General features: G+C 37.8%; 1 protein-coding gene across 1 annotated transcript in view; it reads left to right on the top strand.

Moving 5' to 3' along the window:
- Positions 1–560: 560 nt before the first annotated feature.
- LAMA1 (laminin subunit alpha 1) overlaps positions 561–21,385 on the top strand; it is a 79,083-nt gene continuing 58,258 nt past the window's right edge. The window contains exons 1-9 of the mRNA XM_054285437.1: positions 561–759; positions 1,107–1,219; positions 8,133–8,375; positions 13,343–13,522; positions 16,295–16,384; positions 16,842–16,959; positions 18,031–18,209; positions 19,689–19,794; positions 20,285–20,445. Of these exons, the coding sequence (XP_054141412.1) occupies positions 561–759; positions 1,107–1,219; positions 8,133–8,375; positions 13,343–13,522; positions 16,295–16,384; positions 16,842–16,959; positions 18,031–18,209; positions 19,689–19,794; positions 20,285–20,445 (1,389 nt within the window). The remainder of the gene's footprint in view (positions 760–1,106; positions 1,220–8,132; positions 8,376–13,342; positions 13,523–16,294; positions 16,385–16,841; positions 16,960–18,030; positions 18,210–19,688; positions 19,795–20,284; positions 20,446–21,385) is intronic.

Here is a 21,385-nt window from a genome sequence, read left to right as displayed (position 1 = left end):
GTCACATACACTGTTCTAGAAATTTTATCAGTAGCCTTCAAACCAAAGTAAAATGTTACTCCTTTTAGAAAAAGGGAAGGATTCCTGGTCTGGTAACTGTAATCTTGAAACTTAGTCTGTTGTTATGCTATTCCAGTGCACAAGAGCAAAACTCTTTGAAAGTACACTGAAGTGTTTGTATAAAGATTAATAACGGGCAAGCAAAATATCCCTTAGACTTTACAGAGACTGCAGAAGAAGTCTGTAGCAAAGGTCTAAAGTTCAGTCCTTAAATCTTTTGAGTCTGGAGTGTCCTGTTCAGGCCCGTGGTGCTGCTGCTGCAAAGAGCTTGTGTAAAATGCTGATTTCCACACCAGCTGTGTGTGCTCTACACGCCCTCTTTGATTCTGGCAGTGGGCAGTTGTCCCCCAGGGTTTGGTCAATTCACTGTGTAAGGGAAGGTTTAGTATCTGGGAGAGTTGGTTTGCAAACTCTTGTGTTCCTCAGCATAAAGCATCCAAATGTGGAGTGAAATAACAGGGATACTGCTGTCAGGGTGCCAACTTTTCATGCCTTACAATATGGCTGATAAATATTATTTCTTTCAAGGCCTGTTTCCTGCCATTTTGAACCTGGCCAGCAATGCTCACATCTCCACCAATGCCACCTGTGGAGAGAAGGGACCGGAGATGTTCTGCAAGCTGGTGGAGCACGTCCCCGGACGGCCCCTGCGCAATGCCCAGTGCCGCGTCTGTGACAGCCACAGTGCCAATCCCAAAGGCAAGCTTCACCTGTTTTGGATCTTGTTTGTTTCATGAGTTGGTGTCTTTTTTTAACCCTTACCCTTGAATGCAGAGTGTATTGGAGTCAAATATGTTTTGGTTTTAGTCTGTCGACTATGGGAGTGCAATTACCTTGGAGCAAAAGGCTGACAAAGTGTGAGCACTGTATATCACCAATGAGCACTGCAAGATCCAGTGACAACCTTTTTGTCTGAGGGCAGATTTCAGCTTTTACTTCTTTATGACAGGAAAAGATTGTTCTCCGTGTGAAACAAATATGCTGGGTCAGAAGAGTTCAGTGAGATTTATTTTCAAGAGATGTTTAATTTTTTTGCTTTGAAACAGAGCAGCACCCAATTTCCAGTGCAATCGATGGTACCAATAACTGGTGGCAGAGTCCCAGCATTCAGAATGGAAGGCAATACCACTGGGTCACCATCACCTTGGATTTAAGGCAGGTGAGTAACATTTATGTGTGCATCATTAAATGGATGTAGGATACAAGCCAATACAAACTGATTGCAGCTCTTCTGTGTTTAGATTTAAAAAAAACAGTTTTTAGTAAAAACTATCATCTGTACCAATTCCTTTGTCTTGGTAACTTTCCTCTGCCTAACTTTCTGTATTTTCCTCATGCTTCTGTCTTTTCCTCATGCTTCTGTCATTCCCCCAGCACTCCTATGATACTGTTTTCCTCCACCTTTTATTTCTTAAAAGTTACTTGAAGTGTGTGTTTTCAAGGACTTATTTTTAAACAGGAGTATTTTCAGGCCAAAGCACACATTTTATATGTGAGGATGCATCTGACTGATTCCGATCATCATCTTGTTGGAAGGAGCACTGGAAAAACATGTTCTAAACTATATCTTCTAAGAACTTTTGCTGTCTGCTGTTCTGCAGAGCTGGGGTTTAAATTTCTGAAACAGTGATTTGTGACCCTAGGGAGTCTGGAACTGTCTGGGCAAAAGTTGTTTCCTCTGTTTTGGCCACTCCGTATGGCCAAACTTGGAGGGATTTATCATTCTTAGACAGGAGCATGCTAAACTGTACAGGGCATTTGCTAATTTATAAGTTTCTCTGCTAGGCATGAGAATCAGAAATCTCCTACCCTGCTCCCAGAATAGATAAATTAATTGGCGAAGAGATTAATTTTTCTTGGCTTTTTCTGATTGTTTTGCTTTGAACACATCTATGTGCTGGCCTACCTAAGTTGTTTGAAAATCATATCTCAATAATTCCTTATTAATATGGGGATGCCTCCCAATTCTGGAAGAACAGCTTTATTACTTACTAAGAAATGCTTACTTGAGGTGTAGAATTGGTAAGAAGCTTCTGCAGGATCTCTAGACCCTGCTTAAAAGTCATTTTAAAGATTAAAACAGAGGGTTTAACTTTGATGTTTTCCAATAAAGCATAGATTAAGCAGGTGCCTGGTTTGCTCTTTAATTAGAAAGCAGAACTGTTAGGATAATGATCACAGGGTATCTTTTGTCAGTGACAGGAGGTTTGGATAGGATGTTAGTGTTGTTTGAAGAGTTAACTTTGTGTTTGGTTTGTAAATGGACAAACAGGAAGGAAGAATGAAGGAGGAGGTGATGCCCTTAGTTTTTATCCTCCTAGAACAATTACAATTTCACTTTGGAGACAGACCAGCTGAGCTGCCCTCTGAATCATTTGTTCTTCAGTCTTAGTGCTGTTGATGTTTCAACAAATACATATCTTTCCTCTCCTGACCCATGCTCAGTTTCACTAATTCGATTTGAAAAGTTTCCCCTAAGGGGCCTTGCTTCTGTTTTCCCTAGGGAGTTTGAGAGAGAGAAGGCATCTAAGGCTATGCAAACTGAATGTAAATTACTGCTCTGTGAGAAAGGATTTGGTTAATAGAGATTGCTTGAAGTCAGTGAGTTATTAGAGCTGACTTGGTGTGCTTACTTGAAACGAGTCAGCACAAGTAAAGAAAACACAAAAGAAAAGCATATAAAGGACCTTAGTGATTTTAGCAATTGTTTATTTCATACATTTTTTTCAGAATTACTTAAAATAGGACCTGTAAAAATATTCCTGAAAGTCAGTACCAGTGTTCAGTATAATTTGATCATTGATACTTTTCTTTTGCATTTCAAGCATTGTGCATTAAATCTGTCAAGTACCATAATAAAGTAAACAATTCCATCAACTTTCCTTGCTAGAGTATAGAATATATTCACATTTTTTTGTGATGTTAAAAATCCTGTCATTATTTATGGGTGTTTTTTTGTGCAATTATCAGAAGTTCTAGGACTAAGAGGAATTGATTGTTTCTTGGGATTATTACTAAGGCACAGTTTAGTGATATAATCCAAGCAGTTGGGTTGGTAAGTGCTGAAACATACCCTTGGGTGGCAAATATGGGGAAGATTCCCATAGCTGGTGAGCACTGACTCCACACCAGTTTTCCTAGGTGAACCTCTATGACTATTCATCTCTTGGCTTCAAGTTGAAGGGAATAGAGGATGTCCTTTTAGCTAATATTCTATCTTGTTCTTAGCATATTTAGTCTAAAGTGAGCTGTACTACAGAGTCATTTGATGGGATCTCAGCAAGAAAAGAAGGCTAGCTAATAAAATTGGCATTGAAATCGCTGTTTTTATCTTTCACCTTTGCAGAATTTGTGCTATTTGTGGCTAATATAGCATTTTAGAAGGATAGTGGATGCTTATGTTATGATTTTCTAGCTCATACACATCCTAACAACTAGGTACATTTACTCTAGTGTGCCTTTCAGTTTTTCCAGGACCCACGTGTATGATAGCCTTTCCTTCCCACGCCCTACACCACTGCTTCCTCCTCCCCCTTTCCATTAAATGTATGGCAGTGATCCAGAACTGGGGAAAGAGCAGTGTAGCAATGAGGTGTAGGATTGATGTACAAGACACTAAGATGTGATTTATGACCTTGTGCTTCCTACACTGGTAGTTCTACAGAAACAAAATACACAGCAGTGGTTTTCTTTAAAAACAGTATTTTTTTTTGTCTGAGTTTGACTCCTCTGGGCAGTTGCACTGTGAAATTACAATTCTAATAAATCCTGGCTACGATACATTTTACTGGTGTGATTGAGCCAGCTGTAAAATATTACTCTGTGACACCATTAAACAAAGAATACTTACCTCAGTTTTATTACCATGCTTTGGACTTTTAACGGTATTTAAATGAACTCTGTATCCTCAGTGTAGCAGAAAGGCAGATGTTGGTATATCAAAAAGTTCTTGAATTGCAAAGCAAGACTTGTTCTTCTTGGAAGACCCATAGTGTCATGTTGAGTTGAGAAAACAGCTCCACTTCTGATTAAGTCATAGCTTATGAATATTCTATGAGTACTGGATTACCACTCGGAGGCTGATGTAGGAGTAATTTGTAGTTTCTGCTATTACAAAGTAAAAAAAAATGTAAATATTATAAAATGATTTTTCTAGAGCTTTCATCTTGAAATCAATGGTCAAGAGCAGGTTTCTGTAACAATACATGGTTTGCTGATGTCAAAAAAAGGTATTCTGTTGATTGTACAGGACTAATGCTGATTTATTGTATGTGGCAAGCTTTCTTAAAAGACTTATGTGGCCTTGTAAAACTGACGTTGCAAGATTCAGGGTGTTCATCTGTATATTCTTACGATAAAATTCTCAAATAAAATGAATTTCCCTTCAATTCCAAATTAATGTTTGCACATAATGAATCAAAATCTTGAAGAAAAGATAATTAATGAGACTAGAAGTTCTTCTGGATTTAGTGTATTTTGCACTTTTAATGTCACAGATTCGTCAGAGAAAAATATTGCAAACAATTGCTAGGCTTCACAGTGTCTAAGAAGATGAAGCTGTCTTTTAACTCTTAAAAAGATATTTCTTTAAACAGTATAAGCTGATAAACATCCCTTCATCTAGTCTGCTACTCTGAGAGTATTTAAGAATGATGCATTTGGTGTTACTGGATCAGCATTCAGGGAAAGAAAGGTTTTAGAAAGTCTAATTAAAGCAGAAATTTCTTGTTTTGTTAGCATTGCAGCTATGAAAAGGGTTTTTTAGTAGAAGTTTATTTGGTTGATCTTAAAAATCAGGATTTAAATGCCTTTAAAATGGCACTTTTAATATATGGCTTGGGAACTACTAACTTGCTCTGACTTGCCCTTTTTACCCTTGTAGTTCAATAAGGCAGTTAGTTCTGAGCAAGTTATACAGTCAAATTAAAGTATACAAATCATTAGCTCTTGCTCAGGTTTATCACGTGGCTGGTTGGTGGGCACTGAATGGACATGGAAAGTGATAAGAAACTGCCATTGATGTTCAAACTTGAAGAACTTACAAAAGGCAAATTCTTTCAAAAAGTGCTCAAGGGAAAATCAGTTTTCATTATATGGACTTCTTGACCTATTATGGGTTGCAGAGTCTGTGGGATAGGAGGTCTGTTACAGATATTCCTTAAAACATCTTCATCTGTGAATGCTGTGGACACCTTGGTCCCTTTCTCCAGCTTCATTCCCTTGCTGGGAAACATAATCCCTGAGAATACAGGTTGTCCTGGTAAGCTGTCTTGTAACTTCTCAAGTCTGAGAACATATAAACAAAATCTTTATTTATTTATTTAAGCTGTATTATTTTCAGGGGTGACAAGTTTTCCTGAGGTTGTTGTTATTCATTATCCTGTCAATTTGCCTGTGAAGTAAAATGGGATACCTGTGAGCTATGTGTGTAAATGGAAGAGTTGAGAGGAGATGCAGTTTGTTGAATTGTGCATTGAATTTGTGCACAGTTGCGGTGAAAATGTTAATATTTAACTGTCTTTTCCCTCCACTTCCCCCTCACCAAGGAACTTGATATTTAAAATAAGTTTAACTTGCATAATCTTGTGAATACCATTTACTGCAGCAGTTAGTTTGTGATGAAGGATAGCTCATTGTTACTGGTTGGAACTGGATTTAAAACTAGCCACGTCAGCTGCAGACTATAATGGGTCTTGAAAAATCTCAAAGTAATCAAAAGTAGATCATTTGTTGTTCAGACAACTGTGTAATAAGTAGGGAAGCAGTTTAGTTGATGACAGCAAGCAGAGTGGGAAAAAAAATAAATAAAGGACATATGAGAGTTTTTGAGGGAGATTTTTTACCAGGGTATTTGAAAAAGGTTTGGGTTCCAGTCTTGCATCTTTTATGCATTTGAAAAAGATTACTGACTTCAAAGGAACTTGGAAGTGCATAGCTGTTTCCAAGCCCAGTCGATAAAACTATTCTAGTTTTAATAGTTTTGTTATGTTCTCATCTGTGATGGAGGAAATACCCATACAAGCAACTCCTGTCACATACAAGTGTCTTCAGGTTTTGGGTACTGAAATGATGATACACCAGATTCTGCTTGGTCATAACTGAGTGCAAAGCTCAATACCACTAACTGAATCAATGAAATCCAGATTGTGTGTAGGGGGAATGTAGTTGTTTGGTTTGAAGTCTGCCCAAATGGTGTACTTTGTTCCTTTAAAACCATGTGTTTTGGCTTTTATTTTTCAGCTGAAGATTGTTGGCATGATGTAGGTTTTATTTAAAAGCATTCCTCTCTTCATGGAAGCTGAATTATAATTCTTGATATTCATTTAACTTCGATCAAATTTTAAGGTTAGGTGAAACAACAAAGGATTCACAGACCACAGATAAATTTTATTTCTAAGACTGACTAAAGAGTGAGCTAGCTTCTCCTTTTGCCTGCATCTGCTTGCATTGCTGAAGGGTCCCAGTAAAATCCCCATTTTCTGTAAATTTTCGTATTTATTGCAACAACTAGAAATGTTCTATTTGTATCTGACTGATTTTAACAGGATAAAACTGGAGTGCCTGTAAAGAAAGTCAGATCAAATGAACATTGTAGTTTAAGTTGTCTGATTTAAAAAACAGTAAGATTGTTTTACTTTTTAAAAGTTATTATATGTAGTAAATCAATGAAAGATAAATATCACCAATTTTTTTTCCTTCTCATGTGTCCAAGATCTCCTAATCAAAGCTTTGTTCACTTGAATAATATTTTGTCTCAAAAGTTGTTTCCTGAATTGCATACACAACACAGTGATTATTTATTTTTGTGAGTTTATTTCCCCATTTCGCAAAATCAAAACCTGTTTTCATGTGGCAAGTATTGTTCTTGCCCTGGCTTTAATCTTTACTACAAAAAAGAAAAAGTCCTAAAAATTTAAATTTATAATGTATGAAAGGACTGATTGCAGCCAGATTGGAGCTCAGCACAGTACTAATACTGCGCATGCAGGCAGGAATTATGATGATAATAGCAGCCGACCAGGCAGCCTGCTCAAGTGTATGTATATTTCTCTGAGATGGCTGAATAATACAGAGTTTTTCTTTCATCTAAACCTGGCTTCTTACTCCAGTGTACATGAAACATTAAACTCCTGTATAGAAGTGTTATGAGTTTGCAAATGCAGCCTTTTTGAGTGAGGTGATGTAGCAGGTACTGGCTAAAGGAGAACGTGGTGGCTCTGCAGTAAATGCTCTTCAGTGTTCATGTCTGATGCTGTCGTGAGCTGGGGGCCAGTGCAGGTTGTCTGGCTGCATGACAAGATAATTTAAAAGGTGATATGAACATAATTACTGCCCTGCCTTATCACAGAAGTGGTGAACGGTTCTGTTGCGTGCATGGGAATTTCACTTTGGGTTGTTAGAAAAATAGTCAAGATAGCTGCATAGTTCACATACATCTCAATGTTACTTAAGAATATTAGCTCTTTCATCATGGTTATTTTTGTCATGTTCAGCTTATTTGTCTCTGTATATTTTTAGCAGTGACTGTAAGTAGTCTTCTGCTGAAATAACTTCAATAAAGGATGAAATTGTAATGCAAAGAGGTTTTCAACATAGGGTATAAAAAGTTTTTCAGAAATGTTCTTACAGAGAAGATTACATTCCCTGCTACACTGTAAACCAAAGAGCTTTTTGGTCTATATCTATAAAAAACTTCACAAAAACAACCAACCAAGCACTGAAAACAAACAAGAAAACCCAACCAAACTGTACTTTTTTTGAAGCTCTCAGTGGTTCAGAAAAGCTAAACATTTCCCACAGATTGTTATACCCAACTAATCCTGAAATGTGCAGTATAGATACAGCTTTCAGCTATTACATCAGCACGAACGGATGCCCTGGACACAGTTTGATGAACCTCTAGTCAAACATTTATGCAAAACATTTATCCGGAGTTACTTTACCAAATTTTACCCTCTGCCCAGGCAAGCTCTATACTGCTTTGAAAATTTAAATTTATTACCCAGTTGGCTTCTGGTGGTGTTTTACAGTACAATGAAGTGTTAAAATTTTCTTCTTGCATTTTTTTTCAGGTCTTTCAAGTTGCATATGTCATCATCAAAGCCGCTAATGCTCCACGACCTGGAAACTGGATTTTGGAACGCTCCGTAGATGGCACGGAGTTCAGGCCATGGCAGTACTATGCAATTAGTGATACTGAATGTTTAACTCGTTACAATATCACACCAAGAATTGGGCCCCCAACTTATAAGAGAGATGATGAAGTGATCTGCACCTCCTATTATTCCAGACTAGTTCCCCTGGAACATGGAGAGGTATCTTTGTTTTTGTAGTTTCAGTTTGTGATTAAGGACATGGAGTGATAGCAATCTGAAAACATTTGAACTGCAGTTACAGAATATATCACCCTCAGCACTACCAGGTCATCTGTTATTCTTTTAAATAGCATTATCTTTCTATCATGTAGTATAGCAAACTTCTAAATCTTGGGATGAAATGTGTCTTTGGTTCTATGTGTTCCCATTACTAAACTCTTTCTTCTCTCTTTCCATATAATTTGATGGTAGCAATTAGCTGTGAATTATTAGTTCCTTTATCCCGAAAAACTATAACAGAGGCTCTGTGTTCTGCCAGTTTTTTCATTTAGTAGAGAAAACTCCTGTGTTAGGAACACCTGGTTGTGTGAGATAAAGCAGCTAACACTGTTGAAATGCTCAGCACAGCTGGAACTCCTAAACAAGCCTTGGCATTGTTTCAAGGATGCAGCATAATTAAAAGGGCTACGAGTTGTGCAGTCTTGCTGTTGATTGTTCTTTCTTTTAGTAAACTCTATTCACGGTACTTGTGTAATTTATTATGGAGAGACAGCCACACAATGAAATGATGCATTAAAACCAGTGGTTATTCCATCGTGAATGCTATAATGTGTGACTGTGATAATAAGTGTGGTGTTATCCCATGGAGGGTGCTAGTAACTCCTAGCTTCATAGAAATCAATATGTTTTTGTTTCTTGGTTAAAAAAAGGATTGGACTGTATGTAGACATTCACATAAAATTAAAACTAACAGCAAGAAAAAAAAAACAGTGAAATTCAGTAAAATCACACTTACTTTAATTCAGTGTTTATTGCAATGTTGTGAGCATGTGATCAAAATAAAATCAAAATAAAACTGACAGATCAGATGAAACAAAGAAACCTAAACCTGTTTCTCCATACAATTAACCAGAAAACCCTTATTGACTGTATAGGAGGTTGACTGTATGGGAATGTAATGTACATTTAGTGCTGCTTGTAATGTACATTTAGTAGGCCATAAAACTACAGCTCCAGGGATACCAGAAATTCAATTTAATTACTTTTTTTTCCTCATTCTTTTTTTCCTGATGGTACATATAATTAATTGGGCTACACTATCAAAACACTGGGGTTTTTTTCTGAGTGTGGTGATGGAAAAACATAACATAAAAAATTGGAAGAATTAAATTTCTGTCTTCTATGGAGAACCTCAGAATCCTTGAGATTGGAAAAGACTTTTAAGGTCATTGAATCCAACTATTAGTCCTACTAATAAGGACTAAGGTCATTGAGCCCCTTGAGTCCTACTATACGAGTTCAGCATTGCCAACTTCACCCCTAAACCATCCTAAAGTGGCACATCTTCATGTCCCTCCAGGGATGGTGACTCCATCACTTCCCTGGGCAGCCTTCTCCAATGCTTGACAATCCTTTCTATGCAAAAAACTTTCCTGGTTTCTCATCTAAAACTCCCTTGCACAATTTGAGGCTATTTCCTCTTTTATCACTTGATGCCTGAGAGACGAGGCCGACCCCCATTTGGCTCCAGCCTCCTGTCAGGTTAGGGAGTGATAAGGTCACCCCTGAGCCTCCTTTTCTCCAGGCTAAACATCCCCAGCTCCCTCAGCTGCTCCCCACAGAACTTGTGCTCCAGACCCTTCAGCAGCTCTGCTGCCCTTCTCTGGACACACTCCAGCCCCTCAATGTCCTTCCTGGATTGAGGGGCCCAGAAGTGAGCACAGGATTTGAGGTGCAGCCTCACCAGTGCTGAGTACAGGGGGACAATCACTGCCCTGCTCCTGCTGGCCACGCTGCTGCTGACACAGACCAGGGTGCCATTGGCCTTCCTGGCCACCTGGGCACAGCTGGCTCACGTTCAGCTGCTGTCAACCAGCAGGCCAGGATCTTTTCCGCTGGGCAGCCTTCCAGTGACTCTGCCCCAGCCTGTAGCACTGCCTGGGGTTGTTGTGACCCAAGAGCAGGGCTCAGCACTTGACCTTGTTGAAATTCATCCAGTTGGCCTCAGCCCAGCAATCCAGCCAGTCCAGATCCCTCTGGGGAGCCTTCCTGCCCTCCAGCAGATAAAGGCACATGCATAAACGCTGTCATTCACAAAGGACAGGCTGCTCCCTTGTAACTGAATTGTCTGTCAGACAGGAACATTGCCTGCACAGAATATCTCACAACATGCATTAGTGAATCTTGAAACTCCATGGAAAATATATGTATTTAGAGCTTTGTAATTTGCTCTAGCCAATCTGTTGCACTTAAAAATGGCCCAGCAAAACAGCTGATCTCTGTAAATGCCTGCCTTGTATCCAGCATTTGCTAGCATCTCAGTTTTCTGCCATCAGCTTGGAATGTCTTGATGTGAAATAACTGTTAGGGTAAAGAGACCACATATCTAAATATGGATGCCATTAATAACATCCTTTTTTTTGCCAAATGTGACATTTTACCAGTTTGGCTGCTAGATTTTTCTCAGGTTTGAAGAGATATAGCTGCTTGGCTGTAAGTTCTGTTGTTTACCTGATTTATACTGCTTGAAGATCTGCTTTTGGCAATTTACACAGTCAGTTTATGACTCATGATGAATTGTAAGGCTTCAGCTGTAGTTGTTTGAAAATGGTCTTGAATTATGAATGACAGGTAAGCCAAAAATACATAACATAGAAATATCAGTGTGTATAAACTTATATAAGCAATATATTAGACAAATGTAGCAGTGTACAAGGAGAATCATGGCATTTCTTCTTCAATATCTTAGTCAGTGTCCTTTCTGTTTCTCCCTTTTTCTGCTTGTTAAGATTCCTCTACAGTCTCTATAAAGATTTAAGTGTATTGTTACAGAACTTCTATTCATAGAATTTCTAGACAGTAGAATTTCTACTGTTCAAGCTTTAAACTTGAAAGTAAAAAAGTGAGTCATAATTTACATTTCATCACTTGAAGGCACTACTTTTGAGTAATGAGACTATATATTAGGCAGGAAAGACAGTGTAGAATGAAGTGGCATGTGACACATGGCCAATTGGTTGGGACAGGCATTTCTGGATTTTTAAATGTCTGGTGTCTAAGTGATAGAAAGCAAACACAATGTGTTATAAATTCTAGTGCCATGGTTGAGTCCTGCTGTGTTTGCTGAGAAAATCAAAGGATTGCAGCAAGCCCAGCAAATTCTATGTCTGTACTGAAAAGTAGATGAAACTAGGATGTGGTGCGCCATGCTGAAGTTGTGCTCGTCTATAGTTGAGTATATATGTGTAAATTCTTTTCAGTAAAAGGAGAATAGTGATATTTGAATATTTGACCAACAATTTCTGCCTTGTAATTCCCAGCAGAAAATCTAACTTGTGAATGAATTTGTCACAACCAATTTACCTGAAGAAAACAGACTGAGATGTGGTGGGCATGTTCAGTCTTCATTGCATAAAACATGGATACAAAGAGGAAAAACATTTTCTGCATGTCTCTGACAGGATCCAAGAAGAGTTCTGAAATTGCAACAAGGAAAAACATGGTTTAGAGATTAGGACAATAAAACTGGAAAGGCCTGAAGTACATTGCCTTGGAAGGTTGTAAAGTCAGCACCAACAGAGGTCTTTGAAAATGGGTTGGTCAGACATCTAAAAAAACTCTAATAAATCCTGCTTTAGCAAAGTAAATGGACTAGATGAATTCTATGTCTTTCTGTGAGAGCTGAATATTATATCAGGTGGTACAAATTTGCAGGATGAGACCTGGGAAACATTTTTGTTTTCATAACTGTTATTCTGCGGTTGAAAAATTGATGGGGTATCAGAAAAGTAGAAATCTTTGAACATGCTATGTTAGAATATTAAGAAGGAATGGTGCTAATCAATACATGTCAAAATTATAATTTTGGGAATGGGACCTCTATTACAGATCTCTAAGCCTGTTTATATGTCTTTTAAATAACACAATTACTCCCTAGGGAGCCCCTATCTTAATTATCCATTAGATAATTAAGATTTTTTTTTAAATAATAAAAATAATAAAAATCTATAACATGTAGGAATATTTTTAGGGGAGCAATTTGACAGTACTGGACAAAGTTGAAACTATAAATTCAAGAGTAGTTTATGAGACAAAATTACTCCTCATAAATGAGAATATGTCATACACTCTGAAATGGATCTGACAAGCCCAAAACTTGACCCTTTGTTTGTTATGGACACCAGGTGAACTGTTGAACACTTGTTCATTGTCTGCAGGGTAGGGTCTTGTTTTTCGGTTTTTTACATAAAATGGAGCAGTGGTCATAGGGGACTATATCCTTTTATGTTCCTAAGTAGCTCTGGAAAGAAGAAAGGGGCTGTTGCCAGAAGAAGTTGTGCAGTTTCATACCAAAAGTCATCTTAGTGGGGCCAACTGGAATTGTGCAAGTCAAATGAGTGGGTTTGTTTTGACAACTTGCTTTCAGTTGTCATCTGTGTTGGCCTTCCCAATACATTGTCTTATCACTGAGTACTTCTTGCTGTTTGTGCAGCCCTGTCACTGCTAAGAGTAGGATTAATGACCTCAGATTGAGAATGTGAACCAGATTATGCTTCGTAATAAGATTTTTCTATTTGCAGAGAAGAAATCTGTAAGGATAAAATTGAGCTTATGGCCAGAGTTACGTATTCTATTTCAATGAGGGAGGGGAAGGAAGACTGCAGAACCTAGGGACTCACCTTGATACTGCACCTTGGTTTTTCTCATTTTATCTCCACAAAAGCCCAGGAGATTTGGGACTATGAAACCACTGATAATGGTGGTTTCAGAACAGTGTGACTCAGGCAGCAGGAATTTTACCTGCAGACAGACAATGGGGAAATAAAAAGAACTCCAGGTAGTCTAACATGTCACCATTCTGAGTTGTTGGGAAACAAGATTAAGTTCTGTGGTTTTGATTCTCAGACTAATGTTTATTGTGGTAAGTGAATCACAGTGTTTGTGACTAAGTCAGCCTTTCTTTCCAGATTCACACCTCACTGATCAATGGTAGGCCTAGTGCTGATGACCCTTCACAGAAGCTGTTGGAATTTACTTCTGCACGATACATTCGCCTGCGACTGCAGCGTATTAGAACTCTGAATGCTGACCTCATGACTCTCAGCCATAATGATCCTAAGGAGCTAGACCCCATTGTTACCAGAAGGGTAAGCTGATTATTCATAAATGGTATTCAGGATAGCTTGATGGGAGAGTCTATTCTGACCTATTTGAGAAGGAAAAATACTTAATCCATGTCATTCAGAGTTGCATTAATAGATTTTAAATAATTCTTATCTTGCCTTGGACACCATTAACAACAATATCTTGTCACAAACAGCTTTTAGAAAAAGCTTTTCAGGATAGTTTTTGTTTTAATTTATTTGTTTGCATGAATGATTTGTGCTAGAAGCAGTGTTTATAATGCTTTATCGTCAAAATACAAAATGTGGTTTGGCTGATGGAGATGCCCTTTGAGGTTGCTCTTGACCCCACTGCAGTACTTTCTGTGGTGTATCATGGGTTCAGGACCCAGTGCTGTGGTTCATAAACATAATTATTTGAAAACATTGCTATTGTGAATTTTCATGTATTATAAGAGTTTTCTTCATTTTTTTAAGGCTGTTATAATCAATTGTTTTAGAGCTCATAAATTAATGTAAAATGTTTGTATAGAATTCAGAGAGCATTCACTGATTTCCAGGTTTGCTACTGAAACTGTGGAATCTGAGCCCCAAGCACTTGGGCTGACTTCTTCAGGTTCTCACATAAATTGGAAATCTCAACAGTTTTTTCAGCTGGAAAAGGATTTCTGTTTTGTATATTGCCATTTTGACCATCTTAATTTGCCCACGATTCATAGGTTAACACTTCAGAGGCTTCAAGTTTTCCTGTGAAAGTAGTTTCTGATGAGGACAGAACATAAAAAGTGTTTCCTCCTTCCCTTCCTTTGTAGGTCCTTTTCCTGAAAAACATTTGCAGGCAACTCTTCCTTGTGCAGCAACAGGATTTTTGCAGTTTGTGACTTCTCTGATACAGGCAATCCTTGTGCTGCTTGGATAGCTGAGCACAGAAGGGAGGAAGCAACTTGGATTTGGTCAGGGATTAATGGGTGCTTTCAAGGTGTCCTTTCAACTGCAGCATTGTAAAGTGTAAAATCTGGATGGTTTGCATTTTCTGTCAATGGGAATTGCTAGCATGGAGACTGCAAGAGCAGAGTATTGGACAGCTGCTCCAGCTGTGCCTTACTTGTCAATAGGGAATTGCACAGCCTGAGAGGTGAGATGTTCCCACAGACTAGGCTGGTTGATATTTAGATCTATTGATGGTATTGGCATATCAGGACATACACCCCAGAAAGAAATGTTTGACATGGAGGAATACAAACATACAGCTGGGAAACAAGAATTTGGAGGCCAAGCACTGCCACTGGTTTTGTAACATACACAGCTGTGCAATCCAGGGCTTAGTACTTCTCCACCTAGCACTGCTTAGTCCAGTTTTACATGAAGAACTGCACATATTGGCCAGGTTTCCCAAATCCTCATGTTTCACCTTGAGTCTCACTTTGTTGTGCAACCAGCTGCAACAAAGATAACCACTTCCAGCTTTTTGGATGCTGTTTTTATTGGCTTTGAAGATTTTGCTATAGTTGTTGATACCAATTATGTTTAGTTTCCTGTATGTAGTATTGAAAAATGGCCAATCCAGATTCTGAGTGTTCAACAGCACCTTTATTTCTGTGTTATTTTTATTTATTTCTGTCTGTAGCATTTGATTATTACTGGTAGCTCATTCAACTCCAAGCTGCACACAGCTGCTGTGAGCCATACACTGGCAGAAAATAAGACAAAGGACATGTAGTAGGGAATGCAGTGAGAAATTAAATTCTGCTTTTGTCCTCTTCCTTTCTCAGCCTGAACCTCCTTCTTTGTAGTTTAAGACTTACTGTTCATGGTAAGTCCCGGAATGATTTTTGTAGTTCAAGCTGATAACATTAAAAATCCTCCCAAAACAGTGAACATAAGAAATTTAAGACCATAAAAAAATAAGTATGAAATCAAAGAAGATAGTTTGCTCCAACTCCAAGAGTCTTCAAAGAAATAACAGTCCAGGAGTCAGCATGTCTGACCACCCAGGGCTACCTCTCTTCCTGAACCAGCTGACATTAGGGGTGCTAGGTCTGAGAGCATTGAACTCTTCCCTTAGAAGTATCCTCAAAAAGAGTTTCTTTTTCATTCCCCTGTAGTACAAACTTCCCAGGATACAAACAGGCCAACCATGTTGATACTGCAGCTGTAACTGAACCCAGATGGTCATTTCCTGCCTCCTCTTTGCCTTGAAAATTAAATCCTTTCCTTATGTATGTTGTTTCTGCTCACCACCTGGCAATATTAATGGAGAATGTTCTGCTGTATCTGCAATTTTTAAGCTTAGAGTTTGGATAGAATATTTCACTGGCTACACAGTAGTTGCAAAGAGCTGGTCTGGAAATGAGTGTGCAAAGTGGTTTTGAGGGAGGAATAGTTCCCATTTTAAGGAAGCATTCTCTTAGTCCCCAGATTGACTCTAAAATACAGCAATTTTTTATGCTTTATGGCTTCTTGTAAAATGGAAGATTAAGTTGGGTTTTTTTTTTTTTTTGCAAGTACATTTCAGTTGAGATCACATTTGATGGTCTTTCTCAAAGCTGAGGAATTTTACATACATACTTAAAAGTTAAAAGTCAGTTCATTTTTCATAGCAATAGGGAAAAACATGGGAAAAATAAAACCTGCAAAAATGGAAGGTTTCCCCAAATGGCAAATAGTTTCAAGTATTTCTTTTATTTACACAGAGCAGTTGGATGCTGGCATTTCATTTTGCAGAGTAGGGCAGGGAAATGTAAATAGATGTAAATGTCTTTTATTCATACCTTTCTCACCTTTGTTTTTTTGTAGTACTACTATTCAATAAAGGACATCTCTGTTGGTGGCATGTGTATTTGTTATGGCCATGCTCGAAGCTGCCCTTTGGATGAAATCACAAAGGTATTCTTTAATCTCATTATTTTTGCAAAACAACTTTTCCAATTAAAATAACAACAAAAAAATTCCTAAGGAGAATGAGAAAGAGGGAGCTAAAATAGATCTTATGAAGCATACAAATGATTTGCTATATTTTTCTTTTTTTTTTCAGAGGAAGCATATCTGGGTTTTGTAGTGTATCTTTCTTGAAGTTAATTGTTCTTTGGCATTGAAGTAAAACAATTCAAGGGGCACAAGACATAGTCTGTCTTGCAGCACAGGAGGTTTGCCCCTCTTGTTCTGGAAAGGCTTTTTCCTAGTAGTTGATGTACCATGGTAGAGCAGTTCAGTGCCACTTGTGGATATTTGTGGGTCATGCCATTTTGTGGAGTAAGCCTGATACCGAGCAGACTTTTGGCAAAATTGATTAAATTGTCCATTAAAGAATATTTCAAGAAAGTGGATTTTTTTTTATTCTTAGAAATTGCAGTGCCAGTGTGAACACAACACATGTGGAGAGAGCTGTAACAAGTGCTGTCCAGGCTACCACCAGAAACCATGGAGACCAGGAACCCTTTCAGCTGGGAACAAATGCGAGAGTAAGTAGGCACAGGCATTTAGGTAGTTTCATGAAGCCCTACTGTTCTCTTGTTTGAAGTTGCTTTCATACAGATCTGTAATTTCAGTATGTTACTAATTCCCCAGAAAAAGCCGCAAACTATGAACTGCTTTCATGGGATTGTTCAGAGGTAGAGAACCTATTTCTAATCATAAATGTTCAGATGGTTTTCAGTAATCTGTTCAGTGTAACTCCTTGGCTAGTGGAGTTGTCATGTAGTATAGCTCCCAGAATCTCTTTTTCAAAGGGACTTGGGGATTTGTTGTACTCCTGTAGAAACTAGCAGATTTGCATCAATCATTTTGTTAGCTACTTGAAGTGCAGATTTCATCAATTGATCGTAAATTTTGTCAGATGAAGAACTTTGTTCTCTTAGTAAATGTTTTGAAAGAAACTCCTTATTGTCCAATTACACTTCAGATTGTCTGATAGACTTAGGCTGTGCCAGTAGGGCTGAATGTGTTCCTAGGGCTAGTTGGTGCATTTTCTCACTTCACGTTACTAATGCATAGAACAAGGTGCAGACAATTACGAACCTATTGGATAAAATTTGAAGTTCCAGCTGGAAAAGAAATGTTTTTTGTTGAAATCTTTGCACAAGTCATAATACCACTCTTTAAACTTAATAAAATTTATACTTCAGTACTTCTTTGACTTCTCAGATTTTGTCTCTAATACAAATAAGAGAAGAATTAGGCAGCTTTTCATCTGTAATGCAGAGCACAGAAGAAGGAACAGTTATTGCTAATTGCATACATCACTGTTGACAACAGTGCTGACAAGGTTGTCTTAGTAGGATATACAGAATACTACTAAAAACAGTGCTGTTAAAATGATAACAGTGGTTTTGAAATTTTCTTACCTGCTAGGAAATATAGTGTATTATATCTGATGAAGCACTTGGCATGTTAAAGGGGAAAGCACACTTTTGAAGTCAATTCATGGGCTCTTCTACTTACATTTTAAACTTTGAAAAATGTCAGTATTCTAGGAAATGTTACACAGTGTGAATAAGAAAAAAAAATTTGATTTCTTTTCCATTCCTTCTCAGAATGTAACTGTCATAACAAAGCAGAAGATTGCTATTACAACCAGAGTATTGCAGATCAGAAAAGGAGCATGGATATTCATGGCCAGTTTATAGGAGGTGGTGTGTGTTTAAACTGTACTCAACATACTACTGGGATCAACTGTGAAATGTGTGCTGATGGATATTTTAGACCACACAAAGTAAGATTTAGAAAATACCATTCTAATGTTTTGGTGAATTATAATATGGTGTCATACCTGTTTCAGCTGATTGTGATTAATATATTGGTTTTTTTATTAGTTGCAGAATAGCTAAGAACTATAGAGGTTTTTTTCTTTTTTTGTAAATGACTTAACACCAAAACTTTCAGAAAAAAACAAAATGCTTGTCTAGTTGTGTAGGAGGGCAAATCAAGATGTTGGAGAAGAAAATTATAAGTGAAAATTACATTTGATATCCTAGTGTGGAAATGTACATATTCTGATAGGAAATCGATTTCTCCTGTGGGTAAAGCTCTAAAAAGATCCAAAGTATTAAAGTTTCACTGTCTTCAAAAGTGCCAAAATTGTGTACCATCCTCTATCGGCCCATTTCAACCAGCATTAAAAAGGACCTGGCTCGAAGACTAAAATCTTTGGCTCATAAGAGGTTGCAACAAATGCTCTTCTTGATATGATTGTTGCAGAAGTTGTGCTCTGAGTGTACTTTCCAGAGTCACTCTTTGGAAAAAGGGCATAAACTCTACAAAACATTTGTTAAGATGTGCCTGACAGAGTTAAACATATGAAATTATGTAACTTAGCATTGCATATAACTGCAGTGTTAGAGGTCTCTGTATAATGAGACATTCTGAACTAAGTTTCTACTTCACAAGGTCTTGCTTTGGAAGGTTCATGCATATTTTGAAAAAATACTTTAAAAATCTGGCATAAATTGGTGCAGAGGGCAAGGGTGAGTCCATAGGAGTATGGGTGTACAGCAGGTACAGCTCATCCAAAGAAGTAAATTTTGTCTCAGAGCTGCTGTAAAAAGCATTGAAGAAAGATCTTTGATCAACTCATAGCTATTAAATGTGAGGTCATTACTGGTTTGCTTTAGAGCTGAAGCACCTCAAAGGACAGTTTTCCCTGCAAAAAAATAAAATATTGCCATATGATTTTCGCTGCTTTATATTTAAAAGATTTATAGATCATGAAGGCAGAATGAGTCTTTATTAATAGATAAGCTGTCCTTCCATTGAACACAGAGCCAAGGATTTCTTTAATTTCCTTCTTCTTTGAACCAGAATGTCTTTGCAAAAAGCATCCACTCTTGTCTTAAACATTTCCATATCTTTTGGCAAACCTTCACAGTGGTTAATTGCTGTTACTTAAAAAAAAAGTCTATTTATGCTGAATGTGTCAGACTTCAGCTTCCAGCCATTAGCAGTTACTATATCTTTGTGCTATTGAAGATCAACTTTTGTTCCCACATTTAAGCTTTTTGTAGACTGCAATCCCCTAATCCTTCTGCTTGCTAAAGTTAGACTAGTTAGACTAGTCCCTTTATCTATTGCCCCATATTATCTTTTTCTAGTCTTTATTCGTTTTAGCTTTGGTGATTGAAGACAGGAAACAGATGTAACTTTACTGTTCCCAGTTAATAATTTGAGAATTTGGCAGTGAACTTTTATTTTACAGGTTTCTCCCTATGAGGATCACCCCTGCTATCCCTGTGACTGCGACCCCTTTGGCTCTCTGAGTTCTGTCTGTGTTAAAGATGAGCACCATTCTGACTCCCAGCGTGGTAAGGAAACAGCAAGTGCCTTTTCCCTCAACTTCCAGTCTGGCTGGAGGTCATTGAAGTTGAGGGAACACTATCTACCTTTGAGTGGCTGCCTTTTAGATACCACTTCAAAACACTGGTAAATCTTTGGGAAGGTGAGGCTAAGGCATAACATAATGTCATGATTTTAAGGTCTCTGAACAAACCTGTGGGGATTGTGGGCTCCTACTGTGTAAAACAAGGCAAGGTGTTGAGATCTAACACTTGTTTGTAAATGCTGTTACAGTTGTAACAAAATTCATTTTGCTGCAATTTCTGTGCATTTGATTCTCTAAATGTGAAAAATAGATGGCGAGACTGATCTTGTGCCACGTATCTGCGGAATATGGCATGGAGTGTAATAAAAAAGGAATGCTAAGTTTTTTGTACCCTCTGACACATCTTGAATCCAGCCTATTGCCTGCTCTGATTTTTCTTCCCCCCCCCCCCCCCTCTACTTTTGCTACTCAAGGCACTTGGCCAGGCCAGTGTCAGTGCAGGGAAGGTTATGCAGGAGAGAAATGTGATCGCTGTGCGTTTGGGTATCGGGGCTACCCGAACTGCCTGCGTTGTAACTGCAGCCTGGCTGGGAGCATCAATGAAGATCCATGCACGGAGCCTTGTCTTTGCAAAGTGAGTACTAAACTTCCACTTTTGTTCAACATGGAATCTCTGGTTTATTAACTCCTTTTTAATAGTGAAATTGCTTCATTTACTGGGGACATCACTTCCTTTATAAGATAGATGTAACCCGGTGTACACCTGACAGCCTAGAACTTAAAACTACTAATTATTCTCTGTACTGAAAAATATGGTAATTTATGTTGTGTAGTTCTGTATGTTACTGATACAACATTTGCTATAATAATTGGCCAGACTGATGTTAAAATGAAATAAAACCTGTACGTGTGTGAGGCAGTCATAGAGAGTGAGAATGCCTAGCTGGGTTTGGTTTTAGGAATGAGCTGATATTTCTCTTCAAAGCCACTGATTGCTTGTAAACAAATGCTGTGTTTAAAACATCTGCTTTGTGTAAAGAAACAGCAGGCATTTGGAAAGAACTATTGGAACACTTGCACTAGACATATGTATGAAATATGGTTTAATTATTCAATTACAAAATATAAACCATAAAAATGTTTAAAAAGAGAGCAGTTTTGCAGCATTTTATTTTTTGGTAAATATCCAAACCTCTTAAAATTTCTTGCAGCTGTAGATTCCATTGAATTTTATTAAAAAACTGTGTTAATATTTAAAGAAGTTACTCAATTTTCTAAACCAAACATTGGAGCAGTTTATGTATTTGTTGCCAAATATGATAGCAGACAGGAGCCAAAGATAACATAGTATGTTTGACAATTCTTCTGAAAATTCAGTCCTTCTGCAAAATTTATATGATCCAAAAAAATCAAACCTATATAAATACCAACACTGTGGAAAAACAAAATGGCTCAAATTGCCAATTTAAATACGCAAAAGGAGAGAAGTGCCTGATTTTGAGTCAGGGTAACACTATATCAGCCAATGTAGCTAACTAGTAAAATTTTTTTTATAAATTGGACTAGAAACTGCC

The sequence above is a fragment of the Melozone crissalis genome, unplaced genomic scaffold, assembly GCF_028551555.1.
Source record: "Melozone crissalis strain CALT ecotype California unplaced genomic scaffold, PUWL_Pcris_2 ptg000042l_1, whole genome shotgun sequence".
Classification (NCBI taxonomy): Eukaryota; Metazoa; Chordata; class Aves; order Passeriformes; family Passerellidae; genus Melozone; species Melozone crissalis.
Note: the sequence above shows the minus strand (reverse complement) of the source record. Positions and strands in the feature narration are given on the sequence as shown.